Below are 26,060 nucleotides of genomic sequence, written 5' to 3' on the forward strand. Positions count from 1 at the left end.
AGCCTGAGGTACTTTACAACATTTTTGCCTCAGTCTTCATTGATAACCACTCTCCTCACCTCTCCTGGGTCATGGGACAATAAGATGGTGACCAGGGGGGTAAACCCCCTGCCACTGTAAAGGAGGATCAGGTTCGTGACCACCAGAGGAACCTGAACATATATAAATCTATGGGACCTAACGAGATGCATCCCAGAGTCCTGAGGGAATTGGCCAATGTGGTTGCCAAGCCACTCTCCATGTTATTTGAAAAGCCATAGCGATCAAGAGAAGTCCCTGGTGACTGGAAGAAGGGTAACTCTGCCCATTTTTAAAAAAGGTAGGAAATACTACCCTGGGAACTACCAGCCTGTCAGCCTCAGCTCTGTGCCTGGGAAGATCATGGAACAGATCCTCCTAGGAGCTATGCTGAAGTACATGGAGTATGGGGAGATGATTAATGCCAGCCAGCATGGCTTCACCAAGGGCAAGTCCTGTATGACCAACCTAGTGGCTTTCTGTGATGGGGTAACCACAGCAGTGGACACAGGAAAATCAACAGATGTTATCTCTCCGGAATTCTGTAAAGCCTTTGACATGGTCACCCACAACATCCTTCTCTCTAAATTGGAGAGATATAGATTTGATGGGTGGACTGTTCGGTTGATAAGACACTGGTTGGATGGTTGTATTCAGAGAGTAGTGGTCAATGTCTCAAGATGGAGAACTGTGACAACTGTTGTTCCTCAGGGGTCAGTACTGGGACCAGTGCTGTTTAATATCTTCATCAATGACATTGGCAGTGAGATTGACTGCCCCCTCAGCAAGTTTGCAAATGACATCAAGCTGAGTGGTGCAGTTGCCATACCGGAGGGATGGGATGTAATCAAGAGGGGTATGGACAAGTTGGAGAAGTGGGCCTATGCGAACACCATGAGGTTCAAAAAGGCCAAGTGCAAGGTCCTACACCTGGGTTGGGGCAATCCCCAATCTCAGTACAGGATGGGGGATGATGAGATTGAGAGTGGCTCTGCAGAGAAGGACTTGGGGGTGCTGGTCAATGAGAAGCTCAATATGAGCCAGTAATGTGCACTCGCAGCCCAGAAGGCCAACCATATCCTGGGCTGCATCAAAAGAAGCATGGCCAGCTGGTCAGAGGAGGTGATTCCTCTCTTCTGAAACTTCATCTGGAGTGTTGTGTCCAGTTCTGGAATCCTCAGAAGGATATGGAACTGTTGGAATGGGTCCAGAGGAGTGCTACAAAGATGATCAGAGGGCTGGAACACCTCTCATACGAGGACAGGCTGAGAGAGTTGGGCTTGTTCAGCCTGGAGAAGAGAAGGCTTCTGGAGAAGAGAAGGCTTCTGGAGAAGAGAAGGCTCCGAGAAGACCTTATATCAACCTTCCAATACCTGAAAGAAGCCTACAAGAAAGCTGGAGAGGGACTGTTTACAAATGTTTGTAGTGATAGGACTAGGGGCAATGGGTATAAACTTGAGAGGGGCAGGTTTTGACTAGACATAAGGAAGAATTTCTTCACTATGAAAGTGGTGAGGCCCTGGCCTAGGTTGCCTGGGTAAGCTGTGGCTGCCCCATCCCTGGAGGTGTACAAGGCCAGGTTGGATGCGGCCTTGGGCAGCCTGATCTAGCAGGAGGTGTCCTTGCCCATGGCAGGGGGGTTGGATCTAGATGATCTTTGAAGTCCCTTCCAACCCAAAGTATTCTATGATTCTGTATTAAAACCTTTATTGGCCATGGCCTTGGGCAGCTTACTCTAGATGACCTTGCTCAGAACAGACATTGGACTACAAGATATCCACATGTGCCTTTGATTCTCAACCATTTTGCTATGTTTGGTATTTGGCAGATATTATTATTATTATTAAATTTCTCCTGTACTCAAAGGGGAACACCAGGAAAGGTTCCTAGTTTGCTTCTTGAGTGGAAGCTGAAGGTCAGTTAATCTTCACTGTGGCACAGGAATACAGGAATAAGGATGCATTTTGGGGGTTGTGTTTTGGGGGCATTGTGGCTGATTTATTTTTAAGGCAAGCTGGCTGAGTGTATCCGTGCAGTGCAAAGAACACTGAGATTTTTTTAGCTACTGAACTTTCTAAGCCCTCATCTGTACATAATCTAACTAAAAGCTGCTTGAGCTGGTTATTGTTTAAAAGGAATACACAAAGATTTATTAGACTTTCATGTGAATGTTTGTGTATATACACCCATCTGCATATATAACACACAGATGCATAAATAGTAGAGGGGCTTTTAGCACTGCTAGGGAACCTTAGCAGTTCCCTCAGTTCAACTCACCGTGCACTGTAACATATACTCTGGCATTTTGCGGGGGTTTACGCTATCACGTAAATCACAGTACTGAGCTACCACTACAGTATGCAACCTTCCATACAGCAATGCAAAATACTCACATCAGGATCCTAAGCTTGAGTTTGGTAGTTACTCTGACCAGCCCAGATGGGCATGGGGGAAGATGGGTTGATTTGTGGCACTGGAGCCACAGGTGGCTTGCAGGACACTGGGTCTCTTGTGTGTCTGGAGCTTTCCTCTTTCTATGCCTCCTTTGGCCCTCCCATACCCACTGGCTGTGCTCTCCTGAAATTTCTCACTATCTCTAAACAGGTTTTCTCCCCCGTCCCATGACACAAAATGCAGTCAGAAAAACAGGCTGGTCCATGTCACGGCTTAGGCACCTGAGATAAGGAATTACTACTGTCTAATCAATTCCTCAGTGCATTTTATGCTTTAGTTTTTGGTGGATCTTCCAACATGTACAAGGAAAGAAAAAATTTGGCAAACACCAGACTGCATTCCTATGACAGCTTATTTCTCTACAACCATTACAAGCGTTTCAGGGGGGAAGTAAGCGATGCCCAAATCCTGCATGAGCAGAAGGGTGAACAGATTGTATGGATGTGAACAGAGGGAGGCCTGGGGCTGAGCTTGCTTGCTGTGCTCATGCATGCAGAAGAGATTACACACCCTGATTCCCTATGTCTCTTTCCTGAGGTGTTTTCCCTTGGGGAGGCACCCTGCTCCTCACCTTCCCCCAGTAATGGGATTGCTCTCTGGGAGGAAAGGATGGAGAGGGTCCAGCTGGGAGACGGATGCTGCTGTGCAGCTTCAAGGGGAGCTTCCACAACTGCTCTTTACGAGTCCTGCAGATAGGATGCATGCTCCTAGCCTACACACAGCACTGATGCTGAACGTCCACACACCTTGACCTGTGTGAATGCCTTTTGGTGTGTCAGGTCCGATGGCACTTGGAATTGTCTATTAAATTTTCACTTCAGAAGTTGTGTGACTGACCAAAAATTTGAGCTCTAGCAGAAAAGCATTTCTAAACCTTATGATCCCAGGAAATAGCTCAAAAATATGAACTCTGTAAGACTCCAGAATCCAATGGAAAACAAACAAACAAAACTCGAAGATACTATTAATTTAATAAAATAATGACTTTCGAATCTTGCTATTTCTCCAGTTCCTATTATTCATGTTTCTGAATGCTTGTATGTGGCAAAGCAATGAGAATTGCTGTTGCTGTTTCTGAACTGCTTTCTGGCTTTCAGTTGGAAAAAACCCCCACCATAGCATATAATGAATAAAAATTATATAGTTATTTGATGCAAGGCTAATTTTCCTTTCATCACAAACAGGCCTATCAGATTCTACCTTTTGAAAGGACCACATGAAAATATCTCTTTAGGATGGGAAGTACAATGGAGCTGGAATTCATGATTTGTATTACAGTTATTTTCTGCGAGCGCCAAGTACAACATTTTTCCTGACACTGCTGCCAATGGAGTCATAATCTATACCACAAGACTTTTCCAGAAGCAAGTACATAGGAGTTCACTGAATAATCATTCCCTGAAAATAAACCAGGCAACAGGAACAAGTGAATGAGCTGTGCAAGAAGAATGCATGTCAGATGGACAGACGGACCCACCTCATCACAGCAGGAAATAGTGGGAAAGAGACGGGTGGACAAACAACAGGAATAAAAATTTAGATGAACTTTTTGGCCTCGACAATCTTCCTGCATCCTTTTCACCCCCTTTCACCATCAATTATCCAATGCCAGGAAACATGTCTCTGGATATATCAAAATGCTTTTAGGAAATACCTGAAGGAAGGTTACCCTGGAGGTGGCAGGCTCTCTCTATGAAGTGCTGCTTGCTCTTGCCTGCTAGGTTTGTGCTCTCCTCTCTCCCTCCTATGCTTTTGTTGATCCCATTGGAAAATCCTACCAGAGCCATAGAGTCTAACACCTTGCTACTGCAGGCACCACATCCGAAACCCTTTTCTTAAACGAGTGTATTTATTAAAAGCAGCTGTGTCTCTTTAGCCTCTGTTTTGGCAGGATAAACAAACTCAACTCTTTTACCCCCTCTCAGAAGTCAGGTCTCCACAGTCATGTCAATGACCCTCTACACATCTCCTGTGTTGTGTCAAGCATACCGCTCATCTGCCCATTGCCCAGTGTCATGGTCTGTCTGATAGATCTGTGGTCATCCGTGTCTCAGCACCAGCTCTTCTGCCCTCTTCTGCTTCTACTTGACTGTTCCGATGATGTACAGGCATGCAGCATTCCCCTTGTGGATGAGGCAAATCTAACGCCCAAGGAGACTCCTTTCTGGGTTATGGCAGGGAGAACAGGGAACGAGGTGCTGACTTACTGCCAGTTGCCTCTAGTCTTGGAAAATGCTTGACAGCACATAAGGCCTATGGTGGAATTCCTTCTCTTCTTGAACATACTGTTTCCTAATGTCTCCTGTCCTCTGGCCATTGAGGGAGGACTAAGAAGATAAAAGCAAAATTAATTTCAGGAGACAATAAGAGCAATGTTGTGAACCCCAATGGTACTTTAGGATTCTTCTTTAAGCTTGGCTTTGCCTTAGAGCCATTTTGTTTAACCAAACTTCTGAAAGAATTTCTCTAGCTTTTGTGTTTCTAGAGAAAAGAACTGGAGATATATATACTGTAGTTCTCAAAGCTGGAAATCACAAGGTAGGTAAAAGCAAAAACATGGGTCAAAATCTAAAAGAATCTTAAGTAATAAACTAGGTAAACGTTAAGCCATCAGGGTTTCAATGGGAATAAGTCAAAGGGATTTTAACTTTTTGATCAGTGTTTCATTCAGTCTTACGAATACTTATCATTGTTACAGAAGGACTTGTAGTGGGAAAATATCCAAATAATCAAAATGTAATCCAAACTGCCCTCAAAGAAAAAGGAGCCCTTGTGGTGGATTCAGAAGAACACTTGCACTTGCTTCCCACCACCCTATCCCTCTCTCAGCCCTATGCTTTTCATTCTGCAGCCCGCAGGGAAGAGACAATGATGTTATATTTCGGAGTTTCGGTCAAGAGTGGAAAATAATAGATCCTAGCATCTAAAGCACATTAATAAATATGTTTCGGATGTTATGCTGAAGATTGGAAGAAATAAAGGTGGAAACGAAGTCAGGACTCACAGTCGTTTTAATGAATGACAGGAGACGGCACAGGCTGGAGAGGGTGTACCCACCACAGTGTCCTTGACAACTTTCTCTCCTATTCACTGTCACCAGGGAGTGCGCAGAGTGTCTCTGTCTCTTGTTAGTTGTAATGGACCTAGCTGAAGACGCATGGCTTAGGGGTGGAATTGAGGTCATGCAATTCATTTCTGAGCTAAAGAACCAGAAACCTTCTTTGAGACTCCATAACACATATTTTCATACAAGCTGAGGCTGACAGAAGCAGCTCCCTGAGAGGCAGGATGGCATTTAACAGTTTCTTCCCTGAAGATTATCCAGTGTCTAATAGGAACTCAATTCAATTCTTGTAGAAACTTAGTATCTTGGAACATCTTTCTCCGATTCAGCTGAAATCAGCCAATGCCTTTCACAGTGCTGGGTGTGGGGGATAGACAGAGCGAGACAGCATGATCACATATGTCTTGCATTCTTCGGATGACAGCCAGCGGGGAGAGGCAGCTCAGAGAGCTAATAGGGGTGTATAACCAGATTAGATAACTGACTTCCCGCTGCTGAGGGAAAGACAGCACTGCTTTCAGCACTCCTGTTCCATTACAAATAAGTGGTGTCATGATTTTAAAAAAGTATCACCTACTACCCTGCTCTCCTTTCCCCAAAGACTGTTGAGATGACTTGCTAAGAAAGAGATAAGATGCAAAAGAGATGGAAATGAAAGAAGAAAAGAAAAAGCAACAAGGCAAATTCTTCCTTCAGTTTAAACCAAACACAGAGCACTCTGGAAGAATGGCAAAAAAAATATCAAAGACAAAAAAATATGGCAGTTGCTTTTTCCCCATGTGGTTTTTCAAGAGTATTTAACATTTGGATATTTCCTTTCACTGCTTTCTGTCCTTCAAACTATTTTTATTATTTAGCTTTTCAGATCAAAAGTGTTTTTTTCCTATAAAATATAAAAAAAATTCCTAAGACAAACTGTATTTCTGGCTGGGTCAGTAATGTGTGGTTATCTGAAGCAGGATCAAATGGAAAACTGAAAAACTAAATTAACTTACTGAGCAGACCAAGTGGTTCAAGAGGTTCAAAACCTGATCTGATGCAGAGTTTATTCAGAACTCTGGCGCCCTCAGTACAGGAAAGACATAGACCAGAGGAGAACCACAAAACTGGTCAGAGGGATGGAACACCTCTCCTGCGAAGAAAGGCTGAGAGAGTTGGGGGTTGTTTAGCCTGGAGAAGAAAGGCTCCACAGAGACTTTATCGCAGCTTTTCAGTACTGACAGGGGGCTTATAGGAAAGATGGGGACAAACTTTTTAGCAGGGCCTGTTAGGATAGCACAAGGAGTAATAGTTTTAAACTAAAAGAGGGCAGATTCACACTAGATATAAAGAAGATTTTTTTTTTACAATGAGGGTGGTGAAGAACCATCCCTGGAAATCCTGAAGGTCAGAGTGAATGGGGGTCTGACCAACTTGATCTTGTTGAAGATGTCTCTGGTCATTGCAAGGGGGGTTGGACTAGATGGCCTTTAAAGATCCATTCCAACCCAAACTATTCTATGATTCTAACTGAACAGTCAAGGTAGGGCTTGTGCACTATGGCACAGTCTCTGTGCCATTCACAGGATAGTTACAGTAGTGAAGACTGGTGAGCTGGGAACTCAAAGAGAAAGTTGTGGACCAGGCTGGTAAACACAGTTATTCCCTGCTTTTTCTATGGAAGAACATTTATTTTTTGAGATTGTCCACATTCAGCCTTAGGGTATGTGCATTCCACAACATTTTAGGGTACTGGATTGTGCTTGAGGAGAAGGATGAAGAAGCCAAGAAGGCTACAGATAATCAAGGTAGGATCAATGAATGAAAATTAAATATCAAAAAATACTGAGCAAGGATGGATGGACAAAAAGAGGACAAAAAAAGGACTCCTCCTTTCTTGGCCTCAACAATATGCAGAGAGGCCTAAGGTCATATCTGAGGACTGCCCATGACAATGCAGCTTCTGTGCTTCCATTGATGTGCAGTGGATCCATCTGGGGAAGTGATCATCCCTTCTGCTTTCAAGGTAGGGGCGAGTTGTGAGCAATTCCTTGTTCACTACGAGACAGACCAGTTGCCTGATTCAAGAGTTAGGGAAAGGTCAAGGGGAAGCAACCAGGGCCCTTATTCATTGTTCCTCAACTCTCTTACCCACTGTGCATTTTGTTCCTTTGGGCAATGCTTCAGTCACTATGCTGAGTATTTAAAGAAAGTTGCGAGGGGTCTGGCAGTAGTCCTCACCAGCACAGTCACAGCAGCCTTACAGTCTTTGCTTGGAGCACTTTGGTGCCTCTTCTCAAAGATGGACATTCAGACTATGTGAAGGATTTCAAGAGACAGACTGGGAAAGACTCCCTGGAAGAGTCCTTGGGGAAATGCGATAAGCTACCTAGTGACGATGATGACTGTCATTACTAGATTTAACCCATCAGGGTTCAAAAGTCCATTTCTGCCCCTTTTCACTCACCAACCATTTGAAGATAAGGACCTCAAGTGCAATGACCTTTGAGGAGAAGTACTATGAGAGGAAAGGCAGAGGCTGGAGGTTTAGGAAAGAATTAACAGGTCATTTTCAAAAGTACCAGGTCTAGCTTTGAAGATGACTCTGTTTTGAGTAGCAGAGTGGAATGGATTAGGGGTCTGAAAGGCAAATCTGAATTATTATTTGATTCCATGCTTCTATGAGAAGTGTGATTTTTTTCCCCCGTTTTCTTCTGTTCTCTTTTAGGATATTTACCGAGGCAGTCATCAAAACAAACACTTTGAAAAGGAAATGGAAATGAGAATTGTTCTTGTTAATATCAGCCAATCCTAATGAGTATGATACTGATTAAAGAGGAAAGCAAAATATTCATAGTATGACAGCAGCAAAAGAATGACATACTAACTTTTCTGTGCCAGACACAACCTTTGATCAGACCATGTGTTCTCATGCATAGTCCTAGATAACTGGACAGCACCCCTTTGTCAAGAGCAATGGGTCCTGAAAAGTTTTCAAAACCACTGCATTAGTACTTTTGTACACACACATGCACGTGCACACACACAGAGTGCAGGATCACCAGCTTTATAAAAACAGAAAATATCAGGTCATTGAAACAACTTTCACCAGCTTTCCTCATCCAACAAAGCAATTTTTTTGCACTAGTGAGTATAAAACTAGGAAATAATTTCTTCAGGCTCACCAGCTCATCTCTACATCTCCCTTTTCTTGTGCCGGCTTTCAAGTTAGGTGCCTGCAGATGATTATTTAATAATTGTTTCTACTTTGGTCACAGCATCCAAAGTCTCAGTCAATACTGGGACTTCATTTTGACAGACACTGCATGAACATAGAGAAGAGGGGACAGACCCCAGCATGAAGAGTTTTCAACGGAAATGAATACCTGGTGCCAAAGGGGAAAAAAAACCAGAGAATCTCTTCAATGCTCTGCAGAGCACATTAGAAAACAGGCCATGAACCTTCTCACTGTTCCTATGGACTTTCAACAGATGAAAAGATTTTGCCATATGTAGTTATTTTGCATACTTAAACTAAAGGTTGGAGGCCTCTATCAGCGTAGGTCAAATGACTTGTATAGTTTGCATGTGGAACAGAACATCACCAACAAATTCAGGGGCAAACCGGGTTTGCACATTTTCAGGCATATAGACAGAGCTTTGAGGTAGTCTTCCGATGGAAGACATTATAGAACATCACAGAACAGAAAATTTCATTTTAAGGTGAAATAGCAAATGATTCTGTAAGTGTAGGGAGCTCAAAGGGATGGCCCAATAAGATATGTCCCTTTATAGCTTCCACAATTCTATAAAATGGACATGTCTTAAAACTTCTCATTAGTTCCTTTCTTCATGAGAAGAAATATCCACAAATTAGCTGTTATTAAGACCTTAGCCCTGTTCACATACATTTCTTAGAGCCAAGTTCACTTTTCACTGACCTGTTCCACTCGGATATCAAACTCTCCATTCACCTTCTTCCCTTGGAAATATTTGGCCCTGCAGAAGAAATGAAAGAGACAAACAGGGTTGAAGAAGATTTTTGGCTTTCATTACATGCTGTTTTGCTTCTGCATTTCCGTTTTTGCTGAAGAATTTCTATCCGAGTCCCAGCATGTTTTCCTAATTCCTATCTTCTTTCAGCTTTCTGTTCTCTAAAAGAAAGCTGCCAAGCCAGATGAAAACCACATTGGAAAGTTCCTTCAAGGCTTGTGACTTTTTTATTTTTACTTTAAAACTGAAAACCAAATTATCTCCTAAACTTTTTGAGAGCAACAATTCTAGTCAATGATTCCTTGCTATACCTCATTTAATACTCAATCTTTAGTTTGTAAAAGAAGAGGAGCAACATATGATATAGAATAGGAAACTTCTGATGTTGAGCAGCGATCTTTATTATCACAGTTGAAGTACTTGTGAAGCCTATTCCCTTGTTCTTCCACTACAGAGCTGCTTTTCAATTCTGTTCATCTTTCTGCTACTGATTTAAAGAAACAGTATCTGCATCATTAGTGTCACTAATGAAGGATCACTTCTATTGAATTGAGAAACTGTGTTTGCTTTGTAGTTTAACAGTGTTATGAGAAGGGCATATACCTTCCACCATCTCTGCTCCTAGCTGCCTATGCTCTGCAGACAACAAAACACTTCCAGAAGGATCAGTTGTTCCTGAGAATGGCAGGTTGAATGTAGTGTTGAAGAAGAAAACATAGCAAAAGGGCAGGCAGGTTTAGCTTTTTTATTCATATTTGTGAATAATGCCCTTAATATTGATTAGCCAGAAGAGAAATTACTAATGTCATTTGCCCTGTGAATATTTCTTCTTAATTATTCCCCTTGCCAAACAGGTGTGACAGAAGGAAACATGAATTTATTTTCTCAGATCTCCCCTCTAAAACTTCAGGGAGACTACTTAGGTTTCAAAAAGCTCTTCTATTTGGAAGGCACTGAAAACACAGTTAAGGCCTGCAAGAACAGTTTCCAGAGAAAAACTAACTATCTCTGCTCTGTTTCCAGTTGGCAAGGACAGGACAGAATCAAGTAAAGGAAAAGGAAAATGAGGGGAATCAGCTTTTCTCCCTCGTTTATAGTATAGGAAAAAAAAAAAAAGAAGCTGGCTCACCTTTTTAGTATGTGTCTATTTGTTCCAACAAAAAAGAAAAGACAGTAGGAAGGCAATTTCCCCTATGGCGGAAAGCACCAGTTTTCAGCTGATTGCTCCCCTCCTCCAACAATGTGAAATCTAAATAAAAAAGATGTTTTGTTTTGTCATCCTGGCTCAAAACCAAGTCAAAAGTTTTCATTTTATTAGAAAAAGATGTAAAAACTGTCAAAAGTTTTCCACTTTATTGTAACAAGGGTATCTGAAGACCGTATTACACTTCCCTTCCCAGTCAGCCTATCCATCAGCACGGTGCTAATAAGACCTCTGCACAGATGTCAGTGAGGGACAGTGTAGCAGCCACATGTGACCAAGACCAAGTAGCTCAAACAAATACTGACCAGTATAAAAAGCAGAGCTCTGGACATTCTTCCTCCCCTTTCTTGAATTTGAGTGTTGCATGAAAAAAGGCAACTCAATGGTCAAGCTGAGACATTATGCCTCAAACAATAAACAGGAATGCTAAATGCACTTAATAATTCATTCATAGTTCTAGAGGCATGGCTCTAGAGGGTTTGGCAACATTCCTCACTCCTAAACATTGGAGACGTTGCTGGAACCAGCGATTTCTCAAAAACTGGAATGAAGTTTAAGTGGGCCCACAGGAACTGGTCTGAAATTTGAGGCGCCCTATTCACTGGTACAAGCTTGTTTTTATTCCCAGAATGCTGATAATATATACCCCTTACCCACATTTATGAAACACACTTCCTCCCTCTATGGCCTCTCTGCTTTGCTGACCATCTGGTTGCAAACTCCTTGGTGCTTCTTTGCTTGACTTTGTAATTAAGTGTGATTAAACACAGTCTCCAGCACAGCTTCCACTGCCTAGTCCAGGAAGTTAGCCTTCATGTAGTTAAAAAGTTCTGTCTCCCATCACTACAGTACTGAATCTTCTCATGGATAGTCACACAGAGGGCACATCCAATGTGATAAGTCATTGGAATTGAGCAAGGAACCTCAACTTAGACACCGCATGGCCTCTTGTTCCTATCCCTCTTTGCAAACAGGTTATCCCATGTCTCAGATAGCTTTCTTTTAACAGCATAATATATCACTTTCTTTCAAGGACAGCCTCCTAGGAAGGTTATCTTGCTCTGAGTGCCTCTGAAGACTGCAAGTGCTAAGCAATTTGCAGCCAAATATTTTGGCTAGCTCATCATTTTGTCACAGCCCAGGGTACGAATGAAACACTTATTACTGAATCACTGAGATGGATGGAGTGATGTTTTCAATATGCACCTGGGGTTTTGGAGCCCCTAGGCAGTAGAGACTATCATGTTGAAATGAAAAATGGCTTTGGCCTCACCCTTGAACTCCTGAAATTTCAAGCAATCTGGAATTATTACCAATGCTGCAGAAACATGCTAATGCCTCATGTGCAAGAGGGAAAGTCTTTGGGTCAGTATTGTTCAATGCATGAAATGGCTTCTGGTCCCTACCATTGGTGGAGGATGGAGGAAAGGAAGACAACGCTGCTCAGGTGGGGATGCAGGAGAAACAGAGATGTATATTTCTGGCAGGTGAGACTGTTCAAGATGTTTGCAGATGTTCATTGCTCCAAAACCACCTGAGCAATGCTATTCCAGGTTTCTGCCTAGGAAGTGACATGCTGCAGGATTATTGAGATAGGCTGTAGTGCAGCAGGGGAGTGGCACCCAGAAGGCCAGTCAAAAGCTTTTCTGGGGAGGCTTAGTCCCCATTCACCTCCAGCACAGCTCACTGCCAGTGATCAGAGGGGAGTGTCTTATTGCCCCAGGAGGGGTGCTGCCTGGCAACCCACAGCTTGGGTCACCAGGCAAGCCACTGGCCACGCAAACCTACCAGCTCTTCTAGGCAGCCTGGAGCACCACTGCAGATGGCCACCACTTGGCTAGCCATCCTTTTATTTTAAAACATATCAGATGTTCAGTCTGCCAGAACACAGCATTATAATTTGGTTGGGCAGAGTGCAGATGGGGTGGTGCGGTTGCTGTGATCTCAGTAATTTAGCATGTGAACAGGTTTTGACTGAAGAAAACTGCAGGGCTATGCTCAAGAGCAATTTCTGGGTGGGATTTACAGTGCTAGGCAATGCATTTAAATGTGGCCACACTGGCTGGGAGGGAGGAAGCACCATAATAAAAGCCAAAAGTCTGTCCTGGCTTCAAGGGAGAAAGGTTGTCCGGAACCCCTCTCTCTTTGCAATGAAGAAGCCGCATGCTCTGGAAAAGGACATATTTTCTGCGTGCAAGGACATCACACAAACAGAAGTTCTGCTTTCTGCCTCAGCCCTGACATGATTACAGGGCCACAAGAAACCTGATGCCTCTTCCTATGAAGTAATTTGGAAAGAATAAAAGCTTATTTTCCAGAGCTGCCATGTAACAGTCCCAGTCTGCCTCAGTGAACATGGATGGAGAAAGTATATACATAATTTTCTGTCAGATATGGAGTGTATTCTTAATAGAAGCAGGGAAAAATAAATTATCAGTTCACCTCCAATTACCTAAATAAGAGCTAGTTCACAGAAAGTCCGTGTATAACATTAGTGCCCTTAGGTGTTTGCAAAGCATCTGTCTGAGCAAGGGATGCCAGCACTGATCCAAGACTGAAAGCACTACTGTAAGACACTCAGATACCAGAGTTTATCCCTCTGGTGTCACTGACAGCTGGGACAGCTTGTACTGCATCTATGCAAGGGCTGCTTGAATTGGCATGCTCCCTTGCATCTTTGTACTAATGCCCATAGTCTGTAAAGGCAAGGATTCAGTCCTCATGGGGTGCCAAGTCCCTGGTCAAAGCCTTGCATGTCACCAGGCCCAGGGGAGGTAGAGTTGGGTCAGTGGTCTACAGGCATGGGAGTCAGAGCCATGGGAAAATACAGCACAAGAGAAGCAACTCGTACATGTTGGGGTCTTGCAATTTCTCTCTATATGATAAATAATAAATAACCAGTTACATCTGCCTTGTTCTTTATCTGCTTTTAAACAGAAGTAGGTGCAATGAGTGCTGAACACATCAGTCACTATACAGGCTCAGCACAGGAATCCAGGAGACTCTACTTGTGCAGAGCTTGTACTATCTCTCCCAGATTCTTTTCTTCCCTCTGCTTTTTTTACTCTTGGTGCAAAGAAGCATATCAGAGGACTGCTTCAGTGTTTTCCTCTGCATCTGTGGCGAACAGAGACATCAGGGATGCAGCAGGGAACTGCACAACTTCTGCCAGGCTGAAAAATGCTCTACGCAGGTAAGGAAAAGGAAAGGATGCCCAGGTATCAGGCATCAGATAGAGAAAGTGCCCAGGGAGCTCTTCCCCAGGTACAGTAAAACTAAACAGCAGTCCATGTCAGAAAAGGTGCCAAATATTAGCCTCAGCATTGGGAAGAGAACAGCCAGGATGGAGAAAAGATTGGAAGTGATCACGATGTCTTGTAGGAGTGCAGTGATTCAAAGCTTAAAGCTGTTCCTGCAGGTCCATTAGCTGGGTGAAGCAGGGGTTATGACATGTTATGTGGCTTTGAAGACAGGCTGGTATTTTGTATTAAATTCATGAGACTTCTTCAGGGTATCCAGTCAAATGTATGTATGAAACAATCTTCTAGGATAGGAAGAAATTGAAGAAATATAGCTCAAACCTTCCCATGAGAGACCTCAGTGGAGCTGGTGCAGCAAATGTCATTCCAGTTGCTGGTAGCATGTCTTGCAGTAACTCAGAAGACACCCTTCAGATGAGCAAATAAGCCTGAGCCCAAATCTGCTGTGATGTGAATGAACTCAAGTGCTATTTGGAGCATCACTGTTCAACAGAAGCCTCGAGATACAAACTTAGGAGCAGGCTTGTACTTTTACCCTAGAAATGGGCTCAGTATCACTGACAGTATGTTGAAGAGGGGTACTGGGATATTGTAACGGCAAATTCCTCCAAATCCTCTGCCTGGGCTTGTGCCTCTGGGGCAAGACACAATAATCAAAGAGAGCCAAGCCATGCTTCGGATGGAGAACACTGCTTACCCAGAGTAGGAAGCAGCCTTTCCCACTCTGTAAAAGGGCCAGAGCAAAACATGCTGAGAAGAGGGGGAATGTGCAGCAGTCTTGGGGAGAGGTGGGCAAGGGAGTAGGTGGAAGAAAGAGAGAGAGAAGTGGTGAAGAAGAGTGCTGGGTAAATAAACCAAAAGGAATCCATGGCTAAATTCTGGAATTATCCCAATTATTTCCTTGGAATCACATTACGCATGTTTCTCTCAATCCCCTTGGGAAAATAAGGCATGTAATTTCTTTCTGGATTAGACTGGGAAAGGTGAAGCTGTAGTCCCCTGAACTGGGTGTGGGGAGAACTTCAGGGAGGGGGATAAGGGAGTTAGCCACTGTACGAAATCCCCATGTCAAAGGGCCTGGGGGGCCCAAGTGATGCACAAGGCACTCACTGTATGTCCACATTGTCTCCTTCATAAAAGGGGCTGGGACTGGGAAAAAGGAGGCAGTTTCCAGGATACTGGCTAGCAGCCGCTGGAATGCCCCGACCCTCCCCAGTCCCTACATGCTATAAAGGCAGTGGGGAGGGGGGAGGAGAGATGCATTTGTGCCCTTTTATTCTTCAGGGGTGAAAACAAGTAAGGTTTTCCTTTCAGAGCCTAGCCCTCAACCCCTTCACTGCTTCTCTCCAGTTTAGCAATTCCCAGCAGCAAATATAAGGAGAGACAAATCAAGTCCTAACTGCCCAGGGCATAGGGAAGAGAAAAATCATTCCACATCTTTGTGGAATTTGTCCACATCTGCTTTGGCCCGGAGACCTCTATATGCACTGTTCAATTGTGTGATGGACTAGTTGGCAGTGAATACTTGTTCTGTAAGAGTACCTTGGGCCAGGGGTTGGGAGTTACAGGATGCTAAAGGTGGCAGAGAAGTCTGTGCTTCAACACCTCAGAAAACAAGGTGTGAACAACAGGTTAAATGTACCAGGGCAAGTGCAGAAAGAAGGAAAGGGTACCCACACCATACAGACAGGGTGGGAGCGATCAAGTGGTAAATCTAAGTCTTGGGTAGGGTTGAAAGGTAACTTTAAATACTCCAATGCTTTGCCAGGAGCTCTGCAAAAGTTCTAGCTCTAGCCTTGGGGTGCAGTATTGCTGCACTCAGCCCTGCGCCTCTTGGGGTGAGATCATCTTGCTGTCAGCACTGTCACCACTTGGCTTGCTGGAGCCACCAAGCTGGGAGTCAATTCAGCTGTGCTGCAGGTAGTTCCTCAGTTTCTGAGGTTGGGTTGTGGGAACAGACTGTCTTGGTTGCCCTTTGGGAAGAATCACAAGATGCAGCCTGCTCTAATTACTGTAAAACAACCCCCAAGGCATTATTAGTTATGCGATCACACCGAGGAAAGAAACACTGCTGACCTTTGTATGGGGCTGTGGTGGTGCTATGGGTTTGGATTTTTTTGGAGGGGGATAAAGGAAGTCCTCATGTTAAGGACTTCTATGAGGTCCAAGGTCCCACCCGACAGGACTGGAAGGATTTTCTTGGCTCGAACGCACACAGAAAAGGAAGCTTTAGGGCAGGAAGGGAAACGATTTTTTTTTTTAAATCTTCTTTTGTGAGTCCTCCTCTTCTCTCAGGGAACTGAAGGCCTGTTTTCAGGGAAGACCTGGTTTGGCAAGCCACCAGCACTTCAACAATTGCAGACACAACTATTCAGGCCACTCTTTCTATTCAAGGAACTACAGAGTCCCATACAATACTGGCCTCCCAGTATCTTCCTGTGCCACCTCCTGCTCTTGAAATGGGGGCAATCAAAGCCATCCCCTATCAAAAGACGAAGTACTAGTTAGTGCAGCACTATTGCTTTTGGGCACGGCATTTTGAGCATCTCTGAGCTGTCAGAATAGGAAGGACACTTCGCTGTAGGTCTGATCCCCACGGTCACATTCCTCCTGACCACAAAATGATGGGAGGAGGGTGGTAGGGGGAGTTGCTCTGAGTACAACATGAGACAGCAATTTTATTTTGTGTAATAGCAAAATAGTACATTGCTGGAACATGTTCATGTTGGTAAATCTAGATGGCATGGCCTGGAGCTGTTTGCAAGGGGTATCATTTTGTTGAGGATTTTGCAATACTGTGTTCCAGGCCACTTCTGTCCTCCCTGAACCTGAAGAGCAGGGGAACCAGGCTAACTCAGACCAACACTGAGGTAAGGCTGCTGGCTGTCAAGCAGAAGAAATCTGGCTCACAAACCTTGAGAAATACATCTGAGGGATTTTTTATATTTTTTTAATATGTATGGGACTAAGCAGGACATTCTGAGGTTAAATTCTATGCATTTATAGGAACTCTGGCAAAGCAATTAAGGTCCCAGATTTGACTTGCATTAGCATATTTATAACCTGGTGGTGAATGTTTTCCATATTCCTTATGTCTATTTTTGTAATGATACTAATCCTTTACATTTCAGTATCACCTTTCATTTAGGACGACTAGATCCTAAGTTGCTTTACATATGCAGGACAAAAGTACAGGCAGACATGATGGTGATATGCCTAAAGTGGCCTGGAAAGTGATGCGATAAATGCAATTTATTGAATATCTTTTACATCCTTACTTCCTTTTCACCCTTAGGCCTCTGTGCTAAGGAATATAGAAACTCTTCACGCAGCTTCCAAGCGTGCATGCGTGCAACACATATACATTTAAAAGAAACTTCCTTCCTCTTCCCTAAAGTGAAATTTTTGCCCTCTAGTCACACTTGACATGAAATATAGGAATAGAAGTATTCAGTCCTGGGTAAACAAGGCTAAATGACGAAAATGTAAACTTTTTACCCAGGTTTCTTAGAACATAAATTCTACTTGTAAGTTTTTTCAAATTATATTCACATAGTTGCACAGAACTTGTGAAACCTTAAAAGGTCATCCCTGTGTAATAAAATCTAATTCGTAAAAATTTGTTGTCATTTGCCACCATGTTAGATGATTTTGGGCTTCTTATCAGGAACTATAGACAAAACTTTGTAATTTCACTTGCAAATTCCTGAGGTCGAGCTTGATGCATCTATTCTATATAATAATAATAGTAAAGACAAATGACAATGAAGTCCAAAGCCAAAAGCTAGTCTAAAACATCCTATTAGATTTCATTGAGTTAGGTACAGTAATATTCCTCTGATGGGAGCCTTAGTATATCATCTTCAGCCTACTGAAAGCAGAAAATAACTTATGACACCCCTTGAATATTTTTGAAAGGAATAGCATGGAAAAAAAAATAGCATGTAGGAAGACCCATTTTACTGAAATTCAGATTAAGACTTATTATTTGTCAATTATATTTTTTTTGACAAACAACATATTTACGGCCTAATACTATGATGTACTATCAGAAGTAAAAATAGCTTTATTTTAATAAAAAAGGGTGGTAAATTTCCTTTGAACAGTATAAAACAGTAATCCTGTAAGACTAGTCCCTAATTAGACATAAAATATTCTCTGTGGTTTTTTTTTCTGTGAAACATGGCACAATCCTCACTGCTGCACATAGCATTTGCAGATTTTGAAATGGCCTGGAATTTGGACAAAACAGGCCAATGGCTTTGAAAAGTGACATGAGGTATTTCACAAATGCAATCAAGATATCTAACAAATCAACAAGAATAACTTTGTTATGCTGCAAAAAGCAATGTTTTCAGCATATGTTGTTAATAGTAGCCTTTGCTGTGCTTGATCTCTTCCCAAATAAGCTGTTTAAACATGAAGCATTAGGCTAGAAAGCTGAGCACTTTCACAGGGGTTGGGGGTTAACAACATACAATACTAAATCCTGTTTGATCTGCTGAGAAATTCAGTCCACCAAGAGCATGATTTTACTTAATAGTGCAGCGGATGAGGAAGTTGCCAGGGGTGGGATTTTTCCTCCCAGCTGAGGTTGGGCTGCCGGAGCTGACCCATCTGCCATTACATTGAGCCCTGCCACCCCCCCTTCCTCATGGTCCTGCTTCCTCTTGCTGTGTGTTTACACATGTGCACATATTATGTCTGAACTCCTTTTTTCTGGCAGCTGCTACAGGTGAGTTGTGAATGTATTTTTGGAAGTCTCCCAAAGCAGAGATACTCCCAGACCACAAGAAGATGCCTCATTCTCCAGGTGGAGGCTGCCCAGCTGAGAAATGTACCATTAATGACTAAAGAGAAGCAGAGTTTTTCCCTAGCGTGCTGCTATGGGTGACTCTGAGGGCTGCCTATCAAAGCCAAGAGCACAAGGGAGCCATACAAATAGTGTTTTCCTTCTGTGCACATCCCACATGCAGAATATTCACTTTGTGCTTCCCTGCAACATGTTAGAGCAGGCTCTTGGAGGATGGAACATTTGTCAAAATGTTACCACTTCAACAGAAAGGTGGGTGAGTTCACTTGCTTTTAATAGAATGTACTTTCTTTTACTGCTGTTGATGCAGCTGATCACATTCTGTGGGGCTCACATTATTTTTATACTACTTTGTCCTTGGAATAAACCAGAGCATATTGCATGTCAAGATTGGTAAGGGTTTTATGGAACAAGACAGTTTGTGGATTCCCATGAATGCTCTTTGCTTCCTCCAGACCTCAGAGAGAAGCTGAGTGCTATACTGTACCACCAGAGACGTAGTAGCTCCTTAAAAATAAGAGACCACCATTTGTCACTTCAAAGTATATTCAACATGCACTCGCCTATTTGGGTTATTAGAGCATTTCGTCATGCACTTGTGCAACGCCTCATCCTAATCCACAACTGCATCTCTTTCCTTGTGCTGTAATACAAACAATGATGATAAATTAATGTCTGGCTTGGCAATATTGCAACAGTCTCCAATTATGAGAAGTGTTTTCATTTACAGAAGAGAAATCAAATGGCAGATTCCACTGTCTCTTACTCTTCCTGTCTGTGAACAAGCTGGTCCTTGTTGTAAATCCCATATAACCTGCTCTGTGGGAGGAGGCATTGTGGAAGCGCCCCCCTCCCTTAAAATAAAGGTAGGTCTTCAGTAGCTATTTCTAGGGTATTTCTTTTTAGTACAGTTACCTATTCAAAAGGAGAAAGAAAGGGTTTATTGAAAGCCAAATACAAATGTTTCACAAGTAGCAAAAAAACAGAGCAGGCAGAGGAGAAATGCATTTCAAACAGGATGCTTCTTCCAAACCCAACATCACCAGAACAGAAGTAACAACAGGTTGTTGTTCATCTTCCAAAGTCTGAGACTGTTTCCATACATGATGCAGAGTGGCCAGCCCGAATTCCCAGATAACCACTTTCTTCAGCTGTGCTCTTACAAGGCAAACACTGCTGCCTTGGGTTGGTCATCTTGAGCTTACGTAATACACTGTCTGAAACCAAGATGATGACTGACATTGCTCAGAAGAACTTACCAAGAATAAATGTCCACAGAATCACGGAGTCACTGCTGTAAAGTACTGCTCTCAAGGGCTCACTGAGTTTTCTGGACACAAAAATCAACTGCCAAGTAGCACTCCTGGCCTACTGGTGTGGTAATACTGGCACGCTCTCTCGGGAAGGATTCCATATTACCTTCAGGCTGGGGAAGTTTCTAGGCATGTGTTCTGTTCTGCTACAAAGACCCATAGAAATATGTGACAGAGAAGGGTTACTAATATTGTGTCCATGGTTTTCATGTCATACCTAAGTCAGGATATGGTTATGAATGAATACATTAATTTTCATAGAATCATAGAATGGTTTGGGTTGGAATGGACTTTAAAGATTATCCAGTTCCAGCACCCTGCCATAGGCAGGGACACCTCCTGCTAGGCCAGGCTGCTCAAGGCCCCATCCAAACTGGCCTTGAAAACTTCTGGGGAGGGAGCATCCACAACTTCCCTGAGCAACCTCTTCCAGCACCTCACACTCTGATCAAAAAGAATTTCTTCCTAATGTCTAATCTAAATCTCCCCCCTTCCAATTTAAAGCCATTCACCCTTGTCCTACCACTATGTGCCCTTGTAAAAAGTCCCTCCCAGTTTTCTTGCAGGCCCCCTTCAGGTACTAGAAGGCCACTATAAAGTCTCCTGGAGTCTTCTCCACGCTGAACAACCTCAACTCTCTCAGCCTGTGCTCACAGCAGAGGTGCTTCAGCCCTCTGATTATCTTTGTGACACTTTGCTGGACCCATTCCAACAGTTCCATATCTTTCCTATGTTGGGGATCCCAGAATTGGACACAATACTCTACGTGGGGTCTCAAGAGAGAGGAGTAGAGGAGGAGAATCACCTAAGTCCTTCTCTGCAGGGCTGCTCTCAATCATGTTACCTCCCATCCAGTATTGAAACTGCAGATTGCCCTGACCTATGTGTAGGACCTTGTATCTGGGCTTGTTGAACCTCATCAGGTTCACACAGGCCCAGTTCTCCAGCCTTTCCAGGTCCCTCTGGATGACATCCTGTCTTCCGGGTGTGACAACTTCACCACTCAACTAGGTGTCATCTGCAAACTTGCTGAGGGTGCAGTCAATCTCACTGTCTATATCATTGATGAAGATATTAAACAGGACTGGTCAAGTACAGACCCCACTTGTCACGGATCTCCATCTGGACATCAAGCGGTTGATTACTACCCTCTGAATGCAACCATCCAATCAATTCCTTATCCACTGAACAGTATACCCATCAAATCTATATCTCTCCAATTCAGGGAGAAGGATGTTGTGGGGGACCATGTCAAAGGCTTTAACAGAAGTCCAGATAGATTACATCCATTGCTTTTCCCTTGTCCACTGATGTGGTTATCCCATCATAGAAAGCCACTAGGTTAGATAGGCAGGACTTGCCTCTGGAGAAGCCATGCTGGCTGTCTTGAATCACTGCCTTGTCCTTCGTGTGCTTTAGCATAGCTTCTAGGAGGATCTGTTGCATGATCTTCCCAGGCACAGAGATAGGCTGACAAGTCAGTATTTCCCAGGGTCATAATTTCTACCCTTTTTAAATGTGGGCACAATGTTGCCCTTCTCCCAGTCACCAGTTTTGTTTAGTCCCCTCACAGTCTTTGGGAGCGTGAAGGCAGGGAGCCTTTGCAAGCAGTATTGTTTGATATCCACAGCCTGTGGGCAGAGGCAGAGAGCTGGGAGGAATCAAAAGGGTGCCCCATCATGTGTAGAAACCGCTGAGTTACACACAAGAGAAGGGCAGCCAAGACAGCAGGATTCATGGAGTCCTTACACATGAGTGGAAGAGTGAAGACAGCAAGGGTAGTCATACCTCTTCTTTATATCTCCCAGCTGCTGCTCCTTGGGCAAGCTCAGCTCACAGATCACGAAGTCTGTGTGACAGAACAGCAGCTGGGAGATATAAAAGCAAGGATTTGAATGCAGTGAGTGTTTTAAAACATGAAAACACTGCAACAGAGTCCAGTCCCTCCTCGTCCTTTCCCCTGCCGAGACTACCTTCAGCACCATTAATCTCAAGGAAAAACTAGATTGGCCTTTGAGCTAGGGATTTCCTCTTTGATTACACTGTTTGGACTAAGCAGTGCTGGCTAAGCACCAGATGCTGGAGCTGTGCATTGGAGGCACTCCTATCCCCAGCTGGAGGATGCTATGTTAAGGGACTGCCACCTGGCAGCATCTTCAAGGAACTGCAAAAAACACTAGCAGAGAAGGAGGTTGGTGAGTATCCACCTGCTGGGAGACTTGCGCATGCACCCAGGAAGAAGAGATCAGCGTTGAACCAAACTTGTGTTGCTGGCTGAAATACCTGGTATTAAGAGGCTACTACGGTGATAAAAAAACCACTAGGCCAGTGAAAAATTTTACACAATGACCACCTTATCAGGGACTTTCCCACTCTATGAAAAAGCTGGTTTTCCTTTGAGAAAAATCCCACTGTTCTCCCTCTTTACTTCAAACTGGCTGAAGAAGGCTGACATAGTTGTACTCAGCCTTTGCTCCTTCTTAGCCAAGAATTAAGATGTTGGTTTGTGAAGGTGAACCCAAGGAGGCAGGACCAACTTTGTCCCCACTCTCCTGGGAAAGAAGACAAAGGTTGATTACTTTTCAGTAAAGTGGTGTGGGATGAAAAGAACAATAATAAAATAACAATAACAATCTTCCTTGGCCAAGGCCAGGTAACACAACTTCTTTCGTTTTTATGTTTTCAGTATGGTCCCCTTGCCTGTGCTACCCTTTTCTTTTTTCTGTGTTGTGACAAGCTGGCAGACAAAACAAGCCCATCTCCTCAACACATGCTCTGGCTTTTTCCCAAAATAAGTCTCTTGGCCAGCCTGCCTGAAGCTTTCTAAACCAGCTAACTTTGAAAATGAGTACACAGCAAGCAAGAAGTCAACTTCTGTAACACTTCAGAAGATTCCAGTTGTCCTGCCCTTTGGCAAGTGCTACCCAATATCACAGGAAACAAACTTCCAAACTTTTGTTTGTAAACAGAGATTGGCATGAACAAGACAAATTTGAGCCTGAGACTTTTGCCAATAGCTGCTATACTTAGTAGGTGAAGGGCCCTTCACCTGTGAATGAACTCCAATCATTACTATTGGTAGTTTTAAGCCTGGGTTATCTTTTAATAATTTATGTACAAATTTGCGTAGAGAGAAAAGCTCAAAAGAGACTGAGAGCTGGATAGATTGAGTCCCTTTTCACTTTTAGAGCCAACATAAACAGTAGGCTAAGGTCCTGAACCACATCACTAACACACCTTCTGGTGTGACCTCTTAGGACCCTTGCTAGATGTGACAGCTCAGCTAAGCCTGCTGAGCCAAGAATGCCCTGCATGTGCTCATATACTGAGGCTCTGAAGAAGTTTGGCAATGAGTACCAAATGAATGTTTTTGTTCAAAAAGTTTATGAGAAAAGCCTACTCTGCTGTTCACACAAGACACAGGTCTGACACCAACCTGGGGCCAGAGTTGACGACCTAGATGTGGGAGTATCTGTGTACCACCTGCAGATAGCCCGTGCTTCCCAGATCCCTCCATCCCCCCAAACTCTGTGGAGCCGAATTCAGCAGAGAAGACTATGATGACTTACCAGTCTGTATGTGCATCGTCAATCACCAGGAGGATCTTGGGTTTCTGGGCCACAGCTGGTGTGGGGCTGGTTGAGTGATCAATTAGTCCTGCAGCTGCTTGTGTGGTTTGCTTCATGGCACTGGAGATGGAGCTGAAGATGCTTGTGCCAGTAGAGGAAGACTGTGATGGCTGTGGTGGCTGTGGATGCTTTCTCTCCATGGCAGGAGAAACTGGGGAGCTTGTGGAGCTCTCAGGGCGCTGCAAGTCCATCATGTAGCCATTGGGCAAATTTGCCACAAAACTACTGTCCGAGAGACGCCTCCGGAGGAAATTCATTGTTGCAGCGTTGAGTGGAACCCTTCTCAGAAACAGAGAGGCTGAACAACAGTGTCACTAGTTCCAGGGAATGCTTCTGTGTGCGTGTAGGGTACCTCCTTGCAGTCCGGGCAAGCAGGCTTTACCCCTTGAAATCCTACTGGAGAAATACGTCTTGGTTTTTCTGCAGTATTTTCTTTCTCTCCTGTGGGAAAAGAATCAAAGAAATTTATGTGAGATATGTACTGTGACACTGATAAGAAAAACTCTTTTGGCCTTTTAAATGGGTACCTTAATCAACAATGAGAGGGAAAAGGATTACTAGTTTCTAAGCACTATGCTACACTGATTCAGACAAACAGATAAGACAAAGTATGTTTCATGGCTCACTCTCATCCCAAAAAACTTTCTGTTCAGGACAGACCATCTTGCATTAGCTTAGGGGCTAATAATTCTGTAACTGTTCATTGTTCATTCTGATCATAAATGTTATTTTCAAAAGAGAGGCAGCTTATTTCTGTTATTTTGTTGCTGGAAATAACATGTGCTTCTTACAGAATAACCACCAAATGATCAAATGGGATAAAAAGTTGTATGAACTTTGCTAGGCTTGTAAGCAAGGCTCTGATTTTAAGGAACAAGCATTCTAAATTCAAATAGTATGTAGAAATTAAATAGTCAAAAAATGCCCATACGCATCTTGATCAAGTTGAGTGGCAGCTCCAAACTACTTGTTTCTGTCCCTACAGTTCTTTGCACTCAAAATTAGACTTCGAGCCAGGTACATGCTGGTGGTTGCTACCTGATTTTACAAGTTCACTTGTAGGATTTTTGCAAGTACTGAAAACTAGAAGTTTGGCTCCCTAATCTTTGCATACATTCCTCCCCCCCCCCCCTTTTTTTTTCCCTAGTGTGCTGTTGTCACTGTTGTTTTGCTTTGTTTTAAGAAGAAAAGTCTCTTACTCTGCTCATTTTTTTCCAGTGAGAAAATGAACACTGTGAAATATAACTATCTAGCTTTTCTCTCTTGCCCGTAGTATGAACACTTTGGCTTTATCCAGAACACTAAGTTTTTCAGCAGTTAAATAATCTCACAGAGTTAGTAATTACTTTAAAATTTTTTTTTCAGCTAATGGCATAGCCCAGAAATGAGATTTCTACAATTCCCCAAGACCTTTTATTTGCTGAGACAGCCTTTGAGTCTTGACCAGAGGCGGGTTGATGAGATTAAGGGGGATAAAAAAAAAAGAAAAAGATATAGCTGATAAAACATAAATGTTTTTCAAGATAGACATGTCTGCAGGAACCAAAGTCAGAGTTATCCCATACATCAAGAAAGATGAAACACATGAATTCCTGGTATCATCAACCCCCTTCAAGTCTTTTTGAATGGGCCCTCAACAAACTCGTTGCCTTCACCTGCCTGGTATGGCCTCCCTCACTACTTATGCTCTTGTCCCAGTCTCTGATTGTTTCCTGATGGCAGGAAGCTGTCTTTTCCCACTTGGTCAAAAAGAACTTGACATCTGTGGATCTCCCTCCTGGAGCTGTAGCTGAGAGCTCATGGAGCAACCAAACAGAATTCTTAAAATAAGCTGCCATTTATTTTCACCTATAGGAATTTACAGAGCTTTAGAGACAAAGGATTCAGACCTGTGTGTGTTGATACCTCTGTTAGTAACGAGAGATGTAGGGAGGCTCGGATGGGTCTGCCTGAAGTAAGTGAGCTACAAAGAACCCCTTGGCACATGTCCCCTAAATCTTGTCATCCATCACCACCCTGACCCTGTGGGCACAGAATCCATCTGTGGCAGAGGGCTCCCTGCTGAAGCTGCTGCTATTTGCTTATTAGACCTTTTTGTTCTTATAATTTCACAGTCCTGCATGTACCAGTCCCTTGAGGATGCTGGAGCCTGGAGTTAGTCCTTTCCCAGGGAATGGCTCAGGAAATCTTTAATGACTTCCTGCCACATTTACGGTTGATAACTTGTCTTGAGGCATTGTGCTGACTTCCCACCCAGTCGCGGCGTAGCCAGTGGCTGCACAACATAAGCAAACACATGTACTGGTGAGCACTTCAGTAGCATTGACTGATTA

General features: G+C 43.4%; 1 protein-coding gene across 1 annotated transcript in view; it reads right to left on the reverse strand.

Moving 5' to 3' along the window:
• SYN3 (synapsin III) overlaps nucleotides 1–26,060 on the reverse strand; it is a 202,575-nt gene that overhangs the window by 156,566 nt on the left and 19,949 nt on the right. The window contains exons 2-3 of the mRNA XM_069860280.1: nucleotides 23,668–24,168; nucleotides 9,457–9,514 (exon numbers count right to left, since the gene is read on the reverse strand). Coding sequence (XP_069716381.1) covers nucleotides 9,457–9,514; nucleotides 23,668–23,984 — 375 coding nt within the window. The 5' untranslated portion in view covers nucleotides 23,985–24,168. The remainder of the gene's footprint in view (nucleotides 1–9,456; nucleotides 9,515–23,667; nucleotides 24,169–26,060) is intronic.

Source organism: Phaenicophaeus curvirostris, chromosome 1 (genome assembly GCF_032191515.1).
Source record: "Phaenicophaeus curvirostris isolate KB17595 chromosome 1, BPBGC_Pcur_1.0, whole genome shotgun sequence".
In the NCBI taxonomy this organism is placed as follows: Eukaryota; Metazoa; Chordata; class Aves; order Cuculiformes; family Cuculidae; genus Phaenicophaeus; species Phaenicophaeus curvirostris.